The 17,340-nt window shown below is 34.8% G+C and overlaps 1 protein-coding gene across 1 annotated transcript in view; it reads right to left on the reverse strand.

Annotated features, from left to right (window-relative positions):
- The window catches only part of LOC120629389 (voltage-dependent calcium channel gamma-4 subunit), an 88,185-nt gene that overhangs the window by 9,005 nt on the left and 61,840 nt on the right, over positions 1–17,340 (reverse strand). Inside the window, exon 2 of the mRNA XM_039898321.1 lies at positions 595–718. Coding sequence (XP_039754255.1) covers positions 595–701 — 107 coding nt within the window. The 5' untranslated portion in view covers positions 702–718. The remainder of the gene's footprint in view (positions 1–594; positions 719–17,340) is intronic.

Here is a 17,340-nt window from a genome sequence, read left to right on the forward strand (position 1 = left end):
ACTCATTACGTTGGTAGACACAGGGCAGCACATTGTAGCACTGGAGTTCCTTAGATGTGCTACGAAGTGTTAGTCTGTTTAAAGGCAATTTTTACTAGCGCCATGCTTATTTGTGTCGCCAAGCAGCATTGATGTTCTGATGTAGAGCGTGGTTGCCGGTGTCTTTACAGGCACATAAGTCTAAACTCATTGGGTTGGTAGACACAGGGCAGCACATTGTAGCACTGGAGTTCCTTAGATGTGCTACGAAGTGTTAGTCTGTTTAAAGGCAATTTTTACTACCGCCATGCTTATTTGTGCCGCCAAGCAGCATTGATGTTCTGATGTAGAGCGTGGTTGCCGGTATCATTACAGGCACATAAGTCTAAACTCATTAGGTTGGTAGACACAGGGTAGCACTTTGTAGCACACGTGTTCCATATATGTCGTGCGAAGTGTTAGTCTGTTTAGGTGGATGGATGCACGTTGCACTTTGTGATTCATGTTTCTTGCATGGTCTGCAGTGTTTGCTCTGTTTTTAGGCGACGGTTTTCCACCATATATTTTGTAAGCTCATCTGCCCGTCAACTATTTATATGGGAAAGAAAAGTTTACCTGGGCGGGCGGCGGCTAGCGATGGCGCCGCTGAGCGTAGGAGCGGGCTGCGCGCGGGACCCACGCGGCAGCGAGGCATGCACGCATTGCGCGCCGCCGCCCCACATACCTTCCCTGCGCTTCACTGAAATCAAACAAATTCCATATGTAAAGATCTTGACAATAAAATATATTATGAAGATTCAGCTTAATTTATTATGAATTTGCAATCATTTTAAACGACGTCGCATTTTTAACTTTATAAAGGTTTTTTTTCTAGAATATAAACATCATTTAATAATTAAAATATTTCACAGTCAGGTCGCACAGCACATTGTCGCAGGGATTCGCTGGATACAAGCGGCAGAAAACCGTAGCAAGCAGAAATCCCTACAAACGAGCTACTTACCTCCGGTGGTTGATATAATGATATGATAAGAAAATCGCTGACTTACATTTATGTTAATTGTAAACTATTTTCAGAAGTCAAATGTAGTGTAAATTTTACACAGGTAAACTAATCGAAAATAAAAATTAATTACAGTTAAAATGTAATACCTACTAAAGTCATTACATTTAAATACTGGAATATTTACGTATTGCCGGGATAGTATACAAATAAAGCCCCTTTTAAATTAGAATTCAGTAAATTCAAAAACATCAGTATTTCAATGACTGACCCAAACAGAATCCCATTTAGCCTTATAACTCCGTTGGATCGAAGAGTCTGGAAAATATGCCAGGTTAGATAAAAACAATGTTTTTAGGTTCGTTTTTTCATCCCATTCTAAAGGCAAACTAGAACTTCCATATTCATATTTAATTAAAATATTCATAGCTTTTACCTATGTACCTTTATGAAAATTTTAATCTCTTTCCTTATCAAAGGTGACAGAGGTCGATATTTTTAATTAAACTTTCAGAAATTCTTTTCCTATACGTATAGAAATAATAATGTTACTAAACTTATGTAGGTACTTATTAAGAATATAATTCATACACTTATCCACAGAATTAAGAACATGCTGAAACTACTACTAATATTGAAGCATCAAAAACCACTCCACTTTAGATTGGTTTCTCAAACAAACAGTTCATCACTTCTTACCATTTAGCAGTTGACATTAATTATTTTACCTCTAATGTTCTAAGCGTTCACCATAAAATGGGAAAATAGGAAAAAATTTAAACTTTATATGTATATATATATAATATATAACTCAGTGCACTTAACATGAAAGGTAAAAGTCCGTTGTTGCCTATACCTATTTTCATAAATAAAAAAGGTGCATGGACGCAAACGGTTCCAGTTTCGTCAGCACAAAAGATCGAATAAAAATATTATGGAACGCTGACCTTTATTTAGTAGAAAAAGTAACTGCTACATTACCCGCTTCCCGCTTTTTCTCAGTAAAATCAGCATTCCGAACCGTTATTAGAATAACAACTAACAGACCGAATTAACTTGTAAAATAGGCCTTCTTGAAATAAAGAATAATTGCATTTGTGTTTGTTTAACTGTTATACGTGTTATGCCTAGAATACTATACAGCATTGTTAAGCAAACAAAGCTATATACCAAGCCTATCCACATTTGAATAACAGTGCAATATAACAATCTTGTGTATTATATTGCCTTACGTTACGTAGCTACGTTCTTTAGTTTGTTAGGTATATTTTGACTGTTATATAACTTCTTTAAATTTTTTGCTATGTACTGGAGTACATAGCGGAAAGGAAGTTTTTACTTAATTATTCTATTTTACTCTTTAGAAAACGTCTACCCATAATCTACTTGTTCGATAATATAGTTATGCTAAAGAAAATTTTTTGCATATATCAATATCAATTGCGTATATCAATTGATTTCTTTAGTAGTCTAGTAATAGTAGTATCAACAGAGTAATGCTGCGATTACGGAATTATAGTATTAATTCCGTAAACGCAGCATTATTCTGTAGATTCATAGTAGAAAGCAGGCTGTGTCCACTCAATTTACTCAATGAATTGTCATTATTTACTGAGCTAAAACATTTGTTCCCATAGTATAGATTCTATCGACTTGCAAGAAAACTACTAATTGCTGGACAAAGAGACGGTCAATTAAAGTTAAACACTTCTCATTCAAAATAATGAAGTTATTTATTGAACACACAAAATACTATACAAAATATGCAAAGATACGTAGGTACATAAAAAACACACTTAATATAAATTAAAAATAAATATAAATTTTTTTTTTTTTTATATAAAGCTCTAGAATATAAATAAATAAATATACTACGATAATACACACATCGCCATCTAGCCCCAAAGTAAGCGTAGCTTGTGTTATGGGTACTAAGATACCTGATGAATATTTTTTTATGAATGTAATATACATAAATACTTACAATATACAGATAAACACCCAGACACTGAAAAACATTTATGTTCATCACACAAACATTTTCCAGTTGTGGGAATAAAACCCACGACCTTGGACTCAGAAAGCAGGGTCGCTGCCCACTGCGCCACTCGGCCGTCAATATAATTCTTTTCCACATCATACCTAGTTGACTGGTATAAAACAAAAGGGCAGTTTCCATTGATGTATGATTATTCGATTTTATTTTCTGTGAAACTGTGCGATGGAAATACATTTTTGAAATGTTGATATTTTGATGAATCGTGAGAACACCTTAATGTTTCTTTTTAAAATTTTGAGTAACATTTGGGGTTTTCAAGTATTGATAAAATAATAAATGGAATTTTTACCAAGATATGGATATGGATTGACTAATAAAACTTAAATATCTTTTTTAAAATATATTGCGTTGACCGATTGTACCATATTAAATCAATGGCGTAGACTGATAAAAGTCATCGTAGGGTAGATATTTAAGAAGTTTATACCCTATGACTCCGAAATCTAATGTGCTAAAGCTTTCTCTGATGCAGGTTTTGACAGCTCAACGGCGTAGCGGTGAGCGCGATCCCCAAATCGGCTATTTGAGAATTTATAATTTCTCAAATTTTCAGATTAAGCGGTCCGTTACGATGTCGCGTGAACACCAATTAGAGGTACGGGTTTAATTTTACTGCTATACCCCTAACAGGTTAACCCGTTACTATCTATGACTGCATCACCACTTACGAGATTGCAGTCAAACGCTTACTTGTAGTGATTAAAAAACACAAAAGCTTATTATACAAAGACTGTCAACTTATACTTCTAAAATGGAAGCTAAGAATGTGTTATGATGGAGTAGACCATTCCCAGGTTTTTTCTTTAATTAAAAGGCAATAAAAAGTAAGAATAAAATTTAAGATATTTTTATTTTTATAAAACTCACAGTCAATTTACCAGCTGTCTCTTATTCCAAGACACCGCAGTGTCTATTCCGTGCGGGAGAGATAAACGGCATATTGCTATCTTTGGGGACCTAGCGACCGTCGAAACTCTAAATTTATGACTTCCCTTTGATTTGATCTTTGTTCCAAGGTTATGTGCATAGTTATGTATGGAGTTTGTTGGTGTAATAATCCGTAATTCGAAATGATAAGCAACCGCTTATCATTTCGAGTATGAAAAATGGAATAAATATCGTATTATGTCCACACAACGTTACATTTTTCTATTATGAATAGACTAGCTGTTTCCCGCAGTTTTACCCGCATTTGAGAAATGTTACTGACCTTAGTTATAGACGTGAACTACCCTTACGCAGCTCGGAGATCCTATGATATAGATAGTGGACCGCAAAGGGAGCGATAGTGTGATATTTTAATTCTTATTGGTTATAAAATATAACCATTCAATCATGTTGAAGAGTTAAAAACTTAATACTTTGAAGAGGTTACTACTATACCAGCTACGCTTAGTCTTAAACCGTAAATCATAAGAGAAAAGAAATATATAGGTATAAATAAAACTTTAACCATAATTATTGCACAATAAGGCCTATTGGTGACGGCTGATCAGAATAGAGTTGTCACCACCAGCCCACTGGTGTGAGAAATAGTGTCAGAAAATAAATGGGAAAATTACGGAAAACAGCGACAGTAGCAGCGTCTTATCTGCCTCTACTGTCATCTACTGCACTCACCGACCCATCTGCCCAGCAAGGTGATTTTGGGCAAACCCTTCTGTTGGAGAACCCTTTAGTCCAGCAGTGAACTGGTGTTGGCTATTGAAGATAAACACAATTATTTAAAAGCATTTACCTTAAACAAATAAGTGATGTGGTTTTGGCAAAAATAGTGGTTTTATGAGATGCAAGTCTAAAACTATTCGATTTAAAATGAAATTAAAAGCAATTTTAGAATGTGCAAATAAACTTTTTTCTTTCATATGATACCCCACTTGACCGAGTAACCTAACTTTAGCATTTGGCCGCCCTATTTTGGCCACTTTTGCAATGAAAAATGTTGTGCAATTTAGTAAGACATGCGTTATTAATTACTAATTAAAATTTTAAGTCTATATGGCATTAATAGTTACTGAAATGTACATAAGCTTAAGTCATTACTAACTACATTACACGTACTGGATTCAATTCCTGGGTGAGGCTAAAATTTGTATAGAGGTCGCATGAAAAGTTTTGCAGACCAAACTCCAAAGACTTACGGCAAGCGATTGATTTCGATGTTATAAGTAGAAGCCATGGTCAAAACATAGAGTACGTGGAAGACTGTATATACCTAGGTCAGTCAGTTTCTTTCGAAGACTGTACTGAGAAAGAAATCCATAGGAGAGTTGCCATCGCATGGAAAAAATATTGGAGTTTTAAGGAGGTCATGAAAAATAAAGAGATAAATTTAAAAATAAAAAATAAATTGTTTGAGGTAGTGACTATGCCATCTCTAACATACGGTTGCCAAACATGGTCATTAAGAAAAGAAGATGAAGAGAAGCTGGCCATCTGCCAAAGAAAAATGGAAAGGAGCATGTTAGGTTTAAAGGTAAAAGACCGAGTTAGTAACAAGAAGATTCGAAAGAAAACCAAACTTCTAGATGTAACGAAAAGGATAAGAATTTTGAAATGGAATTGGGCAGGACATGTTTGCCGGTTGCAACCAGAGAGATGGACCAAGAAAGTGACTGAGTGGGTTCCAAGAAATGAAACGAGGAAAAGGGGAAACCAAGAAAGAGGTGGCGAGATATTTTCCATCAGAGGTGTGGACCGGATTGGATGCGAAAGGCTCGCGACAGAAAACTTTGGCGAGACTTGGGGGAGGCCTACGCCGTAGAGGCGACTTAAACGTTAATGTATTTTTAGTAAATGTAAAGTTATTTGTAGTAAAAATATGTAAATATAATTGTAATATGTTTTAGAAATAAAGGCTTTTTTATTTTATTTATTTTTATTAAGTAGAAGCCAATCAGGCTTTATTTTAACTACCCTTATAGGTTAGCCCACTACCAACTTAAGACTCCATTAAAGCAGCGAAAGGTAACTTATAGAGAAGGAAAAATGGGTTAGGAAATGTTGGAGTGAATAAAAAAATAGCGCTGTCCATCTTTATATTCCCTCCAACATATAAGCAGTATTAACGGTTCAAAGATCCAAACTTATAGGAGATTTAATAAGCCAATAAAAGTCTGAAATGAGTTGACTGAGGAATATGGATGAGTTTGTTACGGATTGTAAAACGAAAAAATCGCACCATAAAGTTTGTACGAATCTCTAAATTAATATGCTCCTCTTATAGATATGGTAGTCTATTAATGGATGAATATACTGAACTGTGAAATGCACTCCCAATAAGCAAACGAAAGTCCAGGTCATTAGACATATTCAAACATACTTTTAAAGCCCATTATCTTGAGCAAAAAAGACGACAGTGATTAATTTAAGTATGTATAAATAAATGTATACTTACTATTATAAATAAGTAAGTTTGTATGTTTGTTTGTACAGTTTAGCTACTTACAAAACCAATCTAGATACAATTTGGTACAATGATAGCTTGCATTCTGGATACTGATGTAAAGTAATCTTGTAATAGCACCCGGGATATAAAAAAGTGTTTGTTTTCCATGCACGTCTTAGTATAACCCGATCTTGATTGCATAAAGATACTTTTGCATCGTGGTTTTCAATTCCGGGAAAACAAACGATTCCCTCAAACTTCTTTTTACAAACAGAAGCTATGCGACTTATACTCGGGCAACAGCTATTCAATTTAATTAACCGATCCTGGACAATGTAGTAAAATAAGGAAAGGACGAACAAATACAATAAGTAATTAGATCTTTTCTAAGACCGGCAAGATCGTTTTAATTTAAAGTAGGTACATGCCTTCTCGATTTTACTACGACAAGGAACCCTTTGTTGTACAGTGAGATGCGGGAGCCCACAGCGATGTAATTGCGGATAAAATACCTTAATTTGTACCCACCTATTTCCCGTGGTTCGTTTTTCTAACCTCATTAGGGAAACGTAATTAACAACATATATTTTATATAGAAGCAAACAGTTGTCTGGTTTCATGGATTATTTCAAATGGAGCTTACATATCATTGTTTAAAATATATTGTATGCGATTGCCTAGGACTGTCTTTAGTTTCCACGAACCCGGGAAAGTTTCCATAGGCTATCTATTGAGCATCGTCCCAAATATGCCTGCCTTTCGGTATTCTATAACATGTATATCGAAGAGTGCACTCTGTTTGATCTCGCTCCCCCTCACCGTTCTACCATCGAACCGCGAGGCTTCGTAAAGCTCTTAATGGACGCACAAGAAGCGCTTTGCAAAGCGAATACCCTTCCAGCTTTCATTTTCTCTAATACTTATAACTTAAGATTACCTTTAAATCTAGTCTGAATAAACGTCTTCTAGGCAAGTGCGCTCCAACTTCGGCTACATTATCACTTTCGCTGCTGTATCACTGTCCCCTCAGACCTCATCTAAACTTCGCCATAACACATCACGACCTACTAAAATTTCTACCTCCGTGACCGAGACGCTTAGAACACGAATTGCCCAAGTAAAGCTTTGACAAATGCCACTACCTAGGGCAATCTATCAATATGAAAGAAATCTGTATTATACATAATTGTGTACCAAATTTCTTCAAAATCGAAGTATTATGACGATATGTCGTGACGGCCGATTGCCGCAGGAGAAGCGACCCTGCTTTCTGAGTCCACGGCTGTGGGTTAAATTCCCATAACTAGGAAATGCTTGTGTGATGAACATTAGTGTTTTTCAGTGATGTATATTATTGATAAAAAATATTCGTCTTTCATCTCAATACCCATAACACAAGCTACGCTTACTTTGGTGATAGATGTCTATGCGTGTATTGTCGTAATATATTTATTTATTCAATGTGTCCCAAAGCAGAGAGAGATGAGCTGTCTATGAGAGAAATGGCTTGTAAGTTGTACTCTGGGGGGGGGACATTATTAAACTGATGATAAATAGTAACATAACTTGATCCAAATTGATAGAGCCGTTTCCGAGATACACAGATACTACACGACATATTATATTTATATAGTGAACGATTCGATTAGATATATTGATAGGTTAATTGCAATAATCGTTATACATCAATTGCGATGTATAGAGGTTTGTAATATCACTAAATACTAAGGCCAGCTATAATATAAAATAAACGTTACTGACGAGGGTTGGAAGCAAGTGGGTTAATGCGAGTGTTAGTTCCGGCCGTGCGTTGACTTCCGTAAGAACGTAATACAAAGGCCAGATTAAAAACATAAAAGATAATGCACCAAGCCATACTCTCTTTGTTCCTATCACAGCGTGCAATTAACGCGAATATTATTGCTGTTTTGTGATTAATATCTAATATTAGAAAAGAGAATAAAGAAGATGAAGAAAAAGTCTTTATTGCACATACAAATATACATATGCACAAAAAAAACGATAATATACATATGCACAAAGGCGGCCTTATCGCTTGAAGCGATCTCCTCCAGACAACCTTTGGTGGAAAAAACATATTATTTAAGAGGTTTATTATCGCTCTGCCAACTCATGTATGGTCAGCTAAAGATCGCGAGGTTTTAGGTTCGATTCCCGGATCGGGCCAAGAATTGTTGGGCTAGGTTAGGTAAGGTTAGGTGTGTCGTCCTCCGAAACGGTACTCTCCTTCGAGAATGTGAAGGCACAGAAGAAGTCAGCAGACCAATTGAGAGAGGATGACGTGGTCTCTCATCAAATACGCTGCAGCATTTGAACATTGTAGTGGGTCTGTGCGCTAAAAAGTAGTTCTTTCCAGGAACAACTTTGCTAGAGCTAGTGATTATTTAATAACTTAAATAACAAACGCTTATAACTTCGGAGAGTTATAGATGCGTGCCGGGGATTGAACTCATTCCCCCGAAAGGGAGGTCGGAGTGTAAACTACTGGGCTAGTACCGCTTATATCACTTAGTAAGTACTTATAAATTTGTAAGACTTTAATCCAAAATACGGCGAGTGAAAAGCTATATTAAAACATCAAAGATAATAAAAGCTATTTGTACTGTTGAAGTTATTAATATACAAATTTAATATCCTCAAAATTAGATGGGTACAATGAAACTAGGTGCTATGGAAATTGTTAGTAATCAAATATTATTCCCAAATTAAATAATAGCAAGCATCTTAGAGTCCTTTGTAAGAGTATTACAAGAAGTATGTTAATTAGGTATATGAAGAAAGATATCATTTTAGATGTGAGGAAATTATTGTAGTTACATGGCTGTGCTTTTAAGAGTAATAAATAAATAAATAAAAATCCCCTTCCAAACAGGAGAACTGCGCCTCTCTGTAAGACTTTTCTAAGGATAATATTAAATCCTCCCAAGTATTAAATTCAAACAGTACACAGTACAGTCTTGTTTGTATGACTTTAACAGTGTTAAAGTCACACAAACAAGAATACTAAAATAAATAAAAATAATATGAAAATAAGCTAATTAAATTTTACAGTGAAGTAAATTATGTCTATAAATAATAGTTTTTTTTATACATATAAAAAGACTTGAATTATCTCGAAAATTAATAAATTGGATTGATTTGAAATTTTGACACAATAATAAATATTCTTAAAACGGAACACATGTGTTCTTAGTTTCCACGGGAACGGGAATTATTATTAGATAGAGCTACCGAAATTATAAGAAACAACCATACTTAATACAGTTTTCATATATATAATAATATGCTTTATTTGTCTTGGATCAAGATCTCGCAGTTGACCTATAAAATGCTGGTTGGATGTCGTAACTCGTTAGAACAGACGTGACTCTAACCATGAATTTACCTTTGTGAATACTGAAGACGAGAACAAAGTGAAAATAGAAAAGGCGACCGGGATGGGAGAGGGCAAAGAAAACGGGGAAAAAAAAATTATACTTATAAAACGAGACATATGCGTGTCGGTCAGCCATATTGGGTTCTTATGCCAATTCCCCTTTATTTCAAAATGTTACACAAGAGACCATTCTAATATTATAAATGAGAAAATGTGTTTGTATGTTACATTGTAATAAAAGTTTGTTAGCTACTCGTATGTAATTATGAAATGTAAATTAAATCAATTGTTGCATAGAAATAACTTAGCAGTCCACCTGTTGGTAAGTGGAAAACCATCGACTATAAACAGAGCAAAACTTCGCAGGGCATGCAAGGAAAACTTCCTACAAAGTGGTACCATGTGATCATCAACGTACTAGCGTACCCAGCCCGCTTCGCCGGGCTAGATTTTGCTTTATTTTATTTAAACAATAAACTTACATCATTAAATTTTTAATTTAAGTCTCATAATATACAGAATCATTTATTTCTCTCCGTATTCATTCTCTTCTATTCTCTTCTCGAGCGGGTGAAGATCATTATCTACACCCTTGTACACCCAACAATAGAATATCATCATAGTAAATAAAAGCTGTATTTGACAGTTTGACAGTTCAAAAATAGGAGTGCTCAGATCGTCACCAAACTGTACAGGATTACTCGCCAGGTTTTTGGAGATTCCCTGAAAGTTTCATTGTAATCAGTCCAGCTGTTTCGGAGCCTATACGGAACATACCCACACACTTTCTCTTTTATATAATTTATATAAACCGAGAAAAACTAGGACAATATTGTGGGCAACAACAAGTGCTATATATTTTTTTATTTAACCGAACCGGTGGTAGAGTCACTAGAAACAGACTGACTTGACGTTTCGAAAGTGCTTATAATCTGGGGCTACTTGAAATAAATGAATTTAGAATTTTGAGTTTTACCTATCTACGCTTAGTGAGTAGAACAAAACTGCAACTTTCCTACTAGATGGCTCTTACAGTCGCTTTAGACTGGTTATATAGCACATCCTAATTTCAGATCGGTTGATAGGTGAACCGTGACATAATAATTGGCAAAGCACTTAGGCTTTGATAGCCTAAGAGATGCGGGTTAAAATCTCATAAATTTTAAAATCATGATTTGTATATTAAAATATACTACCCATATAATATTACTACCCACGTAATGTGCTATGGTACTGCCTCGTTGGTCTAGTGGTTAACATGTTTTACTATGGATCACGAGGTCCTAGGATCGAATCCCGAAAACTTTTTAGGTAGCAGGTTTCCTTTTTAAGAATTCTAGGTGTAAACAATTCTGACTCGGTGACCATGCCAAGACTTTGGCCCGGTTATTATCACTTACTTGTAATAATGGAGGTAATATACCAAGCAATGGAGCGTAAATAGTCTGAATATTATATGATGATACTACGGCTCTCCTCTCAGAATGAGAAGGGCTCAGGCCGAAGTACACCACACTGACTAAGTGCGGATAGGTAAACTTGACACCCCTTTGAGATCGTTATGGACAACTCTCTGACATACGTGGTTTCTTCACCATAAAATCCATTAAAATAAGATTTACTTACAATTGAAAAGTACATCTAATTTTAATGGCTTAAAATAAACACGCGCATAAATATATAAAAAAAACAAACTCACAATCGCATTTATAATAATACCTAGGAGCCACGATTCTATTACTCTAAGCTAAGGCTGAAGCTAGACAAAAGTAATTTATGTTCAGCCATTTCTGTCACGGAATCGGCGTTGCATTCCGTTTCATATAATATTATTGCGTCGGCCACACTACAACGGAAAATGTGGTTTTTGGAGACAGAAACAAATTCATTGACTTAATTTTCAGTACGTAATTTGTGCAAATTACTGCTGTTTAGCTGCCTGAATTTTTACAGTACCGACGTGCGATCTATGCTGGCTGGATAAAAGTAGGTAAGTCACGAGTTTCTGCTCAAATAAGGACTTTAAGAACTTAATGATAACATTTTTTTTAAAACAGTTTAAAAAAATTGGTTTATTGCTAAACTCTTGAAATGAATTTTTTGATGACAGTTGACGTGGAGACTGTTCTCTGGATCTGTTTAGTTTAGTTTATTTGGCTCTAACGATTTTTTCTTTTTTTTATTGTTTCAATTTTGTTTAATTATTAATAATCTTATACTTATATATATTTGGTCATTGATTTTATATTGTGGTTATTCTTAGATTGTTTTAATAATATAATTGTACGCCCGGCTGTGGGTATACTGTTTTGAATACTTTTCTAGGCCTTGTCAAGTTGCCACTTGTCAGTGAACAATAAAGTTATATTCTATTCTATTCATTTACATGGTACCTAAAGACCAATGTTTTTGAATAGTGTGTGTTGCCAGTGATCATTCATGGTTTCAAAACATGATCGTCACTATGGGCCTTTCAAGAAGACTAAGAGTCACTCAGCAGGTTGAAGAGCAAGTTAAGCTCGGAGTATCTCTAAGCAATGGCGCGCATAGGGGTTTTAAGCAGGGTAGGCAAAAAGCAGGAAGATCGCATAAAATCGAAAATTCTCCTTCCATACAAGTTCTTTTTATGAGTAAGCAGTGTATTTTTGCATCTATGAAGTGCAAGCCAATGTCTCTACGTTAATTATCTTAACGACTTAGTTGCTTGAAAGCAGTGAGCATGCTTTCATCTCTCGCAAAATAGAAGAATGATTATAAAATATTGATGTTGGAAAAGAGCAACTTCTGAGTTCTTTGCCGGCTCATTCTTGGTAATGTCCGTCTTCCGAACCGATGTTAGAGTCAGAAAAAACAGACAGACTTGACAATTCTAAATATGCACTAAAAAAAAAATTCGTAAATGAGAACAGAGAGCCAATACCAATAGACAGACTACTTTAATTCCTTATTTTACTTTTGAAATCTCAAATTCGTTTGAGTAACGAAAACTCTACAAAATTAGTTGGAGAGTCCACAGCCGCAACTCTGCGGGTGGTTGGCGCCAGCGATTTATGTAATACCGCTCACACACGTTTTATGCCTTTTTTACCCTAGACGATAATACCGCCTCATCTTATGAAGTCGTTTGCTTCGCTTCTCAGGGGAGATCTTTTATTAAGTGACAGAGCTTTGCATATTCCGTGGTAGGTTGATATACTTACACGTATTGTAACTGTCACGTAAATATACGTGGCCGACTTAGCTGCACGTGGGGTGTTTTTTTTACGATAATTGCATAATTGCGTAGTTGAATCGACTGCCTCGTTTTTGTAGCGGTTAGTTTTATAGGTATTAACTACTAACTACGGATTACGAGGTCCTAGATTTGAATCCCGGGTCAGGCCAAAAATCGTTAGAGTTTATGTTAAAGGATTTCAACACACTAGCCCGATGTTAGCCCACCAACCAACATTGGTACCGCGATGTGGGTCTATGCTCTTAAAGCGTGTATCGTCCTATGACAATGGAGGCTGTTGGCCGTGTATCCAGCCCACACGCTAATAGTCTGCGGATCTTGTACTTGAACTGAAAATTATTCTTGCTTACTTGCTTACAGATGGCCCAAACCTCTCATACTACTATTAAATCTGTGACTTATCATTGTTTTTAGGCAAGGAAAAATAGAAATAGTAAATCAAGTCATTTCCTATAACATGCTTGGTGCCTTCTGCTACATCTATCTTCTGTATCTACAAAAAGTTGGTCGCTACTCCAGTACTTTGGAAACCAAACGTCTATCGATTCTCCGATGCGTTTTGTTATTTGTTTTTGTTTTTAATTATCTAAGACCTATATATTCTATTGCAATAGTAATCCACGACAAAGAGGTTGTCACCGCGTAGGTTTTTTTGAAAAAAATTCAAGTTATTTCTGTAAAAGTATTAATCCTAGGACAAACTTATAGAGTTGCTCATGAATACCGCACATAAATATGTATATATAAAATTGACCTGGTATCATAGAATTTATCTCCCATTACCGGCCCACTACAGCGCACGGGTCTCCTCCCACGGTGAAAAGGGTTCAGGCAGCAGTCGTTGGTAGACTGAAAACTTTGCAATAATATTTGGAGCACTGCATATCGATATGACGACGAAGATATTCCGATTTATATCCATGTTACAAACTGGTATTCAACTAGATTAGTTTTAGTTCAGAATATATGCGTGCATATCAGTAATAATTTATAGTGCACGTAGGAAGCCAAATTGCTGTTAAATTGGTAGCTGCAATAATACTACAAACTCGTAAGTATATTGTAATATACGTATTTACGTTGGTATTAGTTTCTTTTTATTTTTGTTTAGTTATCTAAAAAAAATTATTACTTTATGGCTCTGTTGCTTGTGATTTCGTTCGTGCTTGATTCAAGTCCCGCGAGAATTTTTGGAAACAACCTACATGTATCAATATATGAAAAGTATGTAAATTACACTTGTTAAAATTTTAAAATCTAATTGCTCACTTTTTACTGTATCTTGCAGAGCCATTCTTTTGATTATCAAAACGAAGATCCTTATCGAGGCTTCAAGTTTGATATAACAATTGTCGCAACGGTCAATCAATAACAAAAAAAAAAGGTTTAATAAAATTTATATTTGTAATCTGGCCACTAGTAAAACAAGATCGTATCGTTATCCTAAAGAGAATCTGTATTGTTGTATCCTAGCTAAGTTGTGTTTACTTTTCGTTGTCACCATAAGTTTTTTTACAATAAATAAATAAATAATCTAAGAAAAAAAAGTTTATTACTGATCGGAAACAAATTTCATCAACGATATTTTGCACTTATGTTCGTTTTCATTAAACCTAGGAAATGCTTAAATCGGATGCCTAATGATTTAGGTGATGGGTCAAGAAAACAACGAGGCGTTTCGAAAACTCTTACATGATGACGTTAGGCGACATCTTAAGTTACGATACTGATTTGGCGGTGCGTAATGTTTAGGGAACTCGTAAACTGACACTTGACAGGTCAAAATAAACATAAATTTAGTGAAAAATAAAAATATTATAATACAAAAACAAAATACACACCTTGTGACAAGATAATCATGGACAAGAACTCATGTAGAGTTGCCTAGTGAATATCGATTGGTGAAAGGTAAATGTATACCTAGGAATCTTCTTTGATTAGGCGTTACTTATTTAGACATTGCCTTGTTCGTCATTAGTGAAAACGGGCATTTTCATAACATATTGTTATAAGAATGCAAGTTTTCACTAACTTAGTATAAAATGTTTTTATTATTAGTAAGTATTTTTTGTCATCGATCGACCACTTAGACATAATTGCAATAGAGGATTTTAATCCGAAAGGTCAATGATGAAAACTTACGTAATAATAGTTTAAAACGTATGTACAGTTTCGTCCAGATGGATTGTAAAATATAATCTGTGCGGGTAGATAACTACGATACTTGGACGGCCGACTGGCGCAGTGGGCAGCGACCCTGCTTTCTGAGTCCAAGGCCGTGGGTTCGATTCCCACAACTGGAAAATGTTTGTGTGATGAGCATTAAGTGTTTTTCAGTGTCTGGGTGTTTATATGTATTTTCTAAGTATTTATGTATATATAATTCATAAAAATATTCATCAGTCATCTTAGTACCCATAACACAAGCTACGCTTACTTTGGGGCTAGGTGGCGATGTGTGTATTGTCGTAGTATATTTATATTATTATTATTTATAAAAAAGACAGAGGGCAAAGCCAATTTTGCCAGAGGTAAAACAAAGATGCTTGTTTCTGCCAATATAGCAGAGAGGCTTCACTACCTTCGGTCGCTCTGTCTATAAATGCGAATGTGAGTTTTTGATTTTTACGGTTTCATGCCTTAATTTCTCAAACGATTATCAATAAATTTTGCAAACACATTATTTGAGGTAGAGAGCGGGACATGGGGTACCTTTCATCTAGGAAAATAACTATAGTTCCTGAGAGTCGGAGAAATAATAGAAAAGTACAACTCGTCTAGATTGACGAAACCTACACTATCACCCTCAAAAGCTATCCTACATTTCGTTCAAAAACGAAGGAATGAATGGAAACGAAGTCATCATTAATTTTTATTATTAAATGCAATTTTACCAACCGCTGGCCTTAATGGCTTTTACAGCATCGCCGAGGGAATTGGGCCGCGTAAAATCACAAGTCTCGGAACTTGACACTTTACGACCATACTTAAGACTCCGGGCTTAAATTAAAATTTGTAGTTTTAAAAATATAATATTGAATAGGGAAGGAAATTGTGAATTAAATCAAAGAACGTGGAGGTATTTAATGAATTTAATTCGGAAAAAAATATGGTAACTACCATATTTTACCAGTCTACTGACAAAGAATTATAATTTTTAAATGAACACAAACTCCATTTGCAAATGTCGTAAACTTTCTTTTTTTTCTCGGTTTATTCTACCTGATTTTTTGTGACTCTGAGTCGAAGGCTTATTTGATATATATGTGAAAATATATATCAAACGGGATAACTCTCAGGGTCACGTAACATTAATAAAAGAGATATAGTAATATAACATTTATCATGATCATAATCTTTAGAGGCCACGTTTCTCATAGAAGAATAAGAATTTGAGCGTTGACTCACTACACGAGAAGAAAAAAAAGGAAGTGATAAAACCCGGTAACGAGGGTTTTACATGTTCTAAAAAGAAAAGGTATGGATAGCAGTCAATTTCCTAACTCCGCACTTGTCAATTTTTGGGCAGGGGGTTCAAATCGAGGACTCAATTAACATTACTCGAAGATTATTATTTAAAATTTAAGGCCAGATACCAAATGCCGCCAATTATTTCTATTAATATTTTAAATGCTAATTTTAGTTAGAATGGATGGATGGACGTTTGTTACTTTTTCGCGGGAAAACTACTGAACCAATTAGACTTAGATTTGGAATGGAGATATATTATATTCTGGATTAACACACACTACTATTTATCCCACAAAAATGTATGGTTACCTCCGGATTTATGAAATACCGAAACAACGCGGAGGAAGTCTCGGGATACAGCTAGTATGTTATATATAGTATAGTTTTATGATGACTATAAACGTAGAAATAGAAATAAAAACTTTTCACGGAAAAATAGCTATGTAACTCGGTGGAGGCTGATGAAGGCAAATTATTTAAAAATAATTTATTTGAAGTAAGTACTATTTAAGAAGCAGTTACTAAAAGTAGATCAACTTGAAGAATAGATAGAAAAAGACAGATTATATATAATGGATAGAGTTAAAAAAAGTTAGATCGTCGCGAGACACCCGACACGTTTATTTAAGTTATTACTGAATTTGTTATGAATGAAAACCAAAAAAATAAAATATGAAGGAGAATTTTTGAATTAATAGAGCTTCGTTAATTAAATCAATTCATTAAACTTATTTATAATAATAATTTTAATAATAATAATAAACTTTAATTATAATAAAAATTACAATGTATTACCTATTTATAGATA

This window comes from Pararge aegeria, chromosome 14, assembly GCF_905163445.1.
Source record: "Pararge aegeria chromosome 14, ilParAegt1.1, whole genome shotgun sequence".
NCBI lineage: Eukaryota > Metazoa > Arthropoda > Insecta > Lepidoptera > Nymphalidae > Pararge > Pararge aegeria.